The following is a 1,373-nucleotide window of genomic DNA, read 5'->3' on the forward strand; positions in this document are numbered from 1 at the left end:
CCCCGGCGAGACCGCCGGCCGGCCGTCGGCGCCGCCGCCGGGCTTGAGCGCGAGGGCCAGGAGGCCGCCCGTGCAGATGGGCACGGACGCGCGGTAGACGCCCCCGGACCGCGCCTGGGCGGCACGAGAGTGATTCAAGTTCGCTTCAACGTGAGTGGTCCGCGCGCGCGCGTTCCGGAAAAAGTGCCCGTCGAAACCGTTCCGAGAGATGATCGCTCGTCCAAGAATCAGCCGAAACGAGTGGAAAACGGCCGAGATAGGAGCCTTTGAAGTTGGGAGCGCTCTTTTCCTGCCCCGGACCGCGCGGTGTCGAGCGTCGGGTCGTCGCGCGCGGGCGCCGCGAGGCGCATGACGAGCAGGTCGCCCTCCATGGTCCCCGCGAGGAGGTACTTCTCCGGCTCGCCGCCGTCGGGGCTAGGGTACGTCGCGAGCGCGGAGCACTTGTACTCGCGCGCCATGCCCGCGGCGGGCATGACGACGGGCGCGGACGCGAGCTGCCACTGCTGGCGCGTCGCGTCGAAGCAGAGCTCGCCGTGCTCGACCTCGGCGACGCCCGTCACCGCCGTCGCGAGGCGGTAGACGCGGCGGCGGCCCCGGTCCATCGCGCCGATCCACTGGAAGAGGCTGAGCCGCTTCGCGTAGCGCTTGCCGAAGACGACCTCGCCGCTCGTCGCGTCCCAGACGTAGAGCACGCAGTCCTCGCCGCAGGCCGCGAGGAAGCGCATGTCGTCGCTGAACTCCAAAATGTTCACGCGCTGCGTGATGCCCCGCAGTTTGAAGAGCGCGCGCTCCGACACGCGGTCCCAGACGACGACGGGCGCGGCGAAGCCCGGGATGTGCGTCGACCCGACCTGGCCCGACGCGAGCAGCGACCCGTCGACGGACGTGGCCAGCGCGCTGATGGGCTCGTCGTGCGCGCGGAGGAGTTTCTGCGCGTGCGGGTCGTCGAGGTCGCCGAGCACCGCGATGGAGCCCATGGCCTTGACGAAGCGCTCCCGCGCGCCGGGGAGGGCGAGGAACGTGCGGGGCGACGCGCCCGTGAAGCCGATGACGTGCTCGAGCTCCAGGGGGCCGTCGAAGACGTCGCCGCCGTCCTTGCCCTCGTCCTTGCCCTCGCCGGCCTTGCCCTCGTCGCGGCCGGACGCCGGCCCGCGGCCGGGCGACCCGCCGAAGAGCTCGTCCTTCGTGTACCCGCCGCTCCGGCCCGTGCCGCCCCCGCGCGCCGACCGCGCCGACATGGTGTGCTGCGCCGCGACAACGGTTGGGGCTGCCCGTCGCGCCGCTGCCTTTGATAATCAGCGCGGATCGGGAAGGCAAACTTGGGTTTTGTGAACGTTTTGCGAACCTTGTCATCCTCCTCAGCACGAGCCGCG

At 71.4% G+C, this 1,373-nt stretch overlaps 1 protein-coding gene across 1 annotated transcript; it reads right to left on the reverse strand.

Annotated features, from left to right (window-relative positions):
* Positions 1 to 12: 12 nt before the first annotated feature.
* AURANDRAFT_69366 (hypothetical protein) lies at positions 13 to 1,238 on the reverse strand (the record flags this gene model as incomplete). Its single annotated transcript, XM_009045134.1, has 2 exons — positions 13 to 114; positions 354 to 1,238. Coding segments are annotated over 2 exons (987 nt in total), but the record flags the coding sequence as incomplete, so codon positions are not given.
* Between the last annotated feature and the right edge of the window lie 135 nt (positions 1,239 to 1,373).

This window comes from Aureococcus anophagefferens (assembly GCF_000186865.1).
Source record: "Aureococcus anophagefferens unplaced genomic scaffold AURANscaffold_1553, whole genome shotgun sequence".
NCBI classification, from domain to species: Eukaryota; class Pelagophyceae; order Pelagomonadales; family Pelagomonadaceae; genus Aureococcus; species Aureococcus anophagefferens.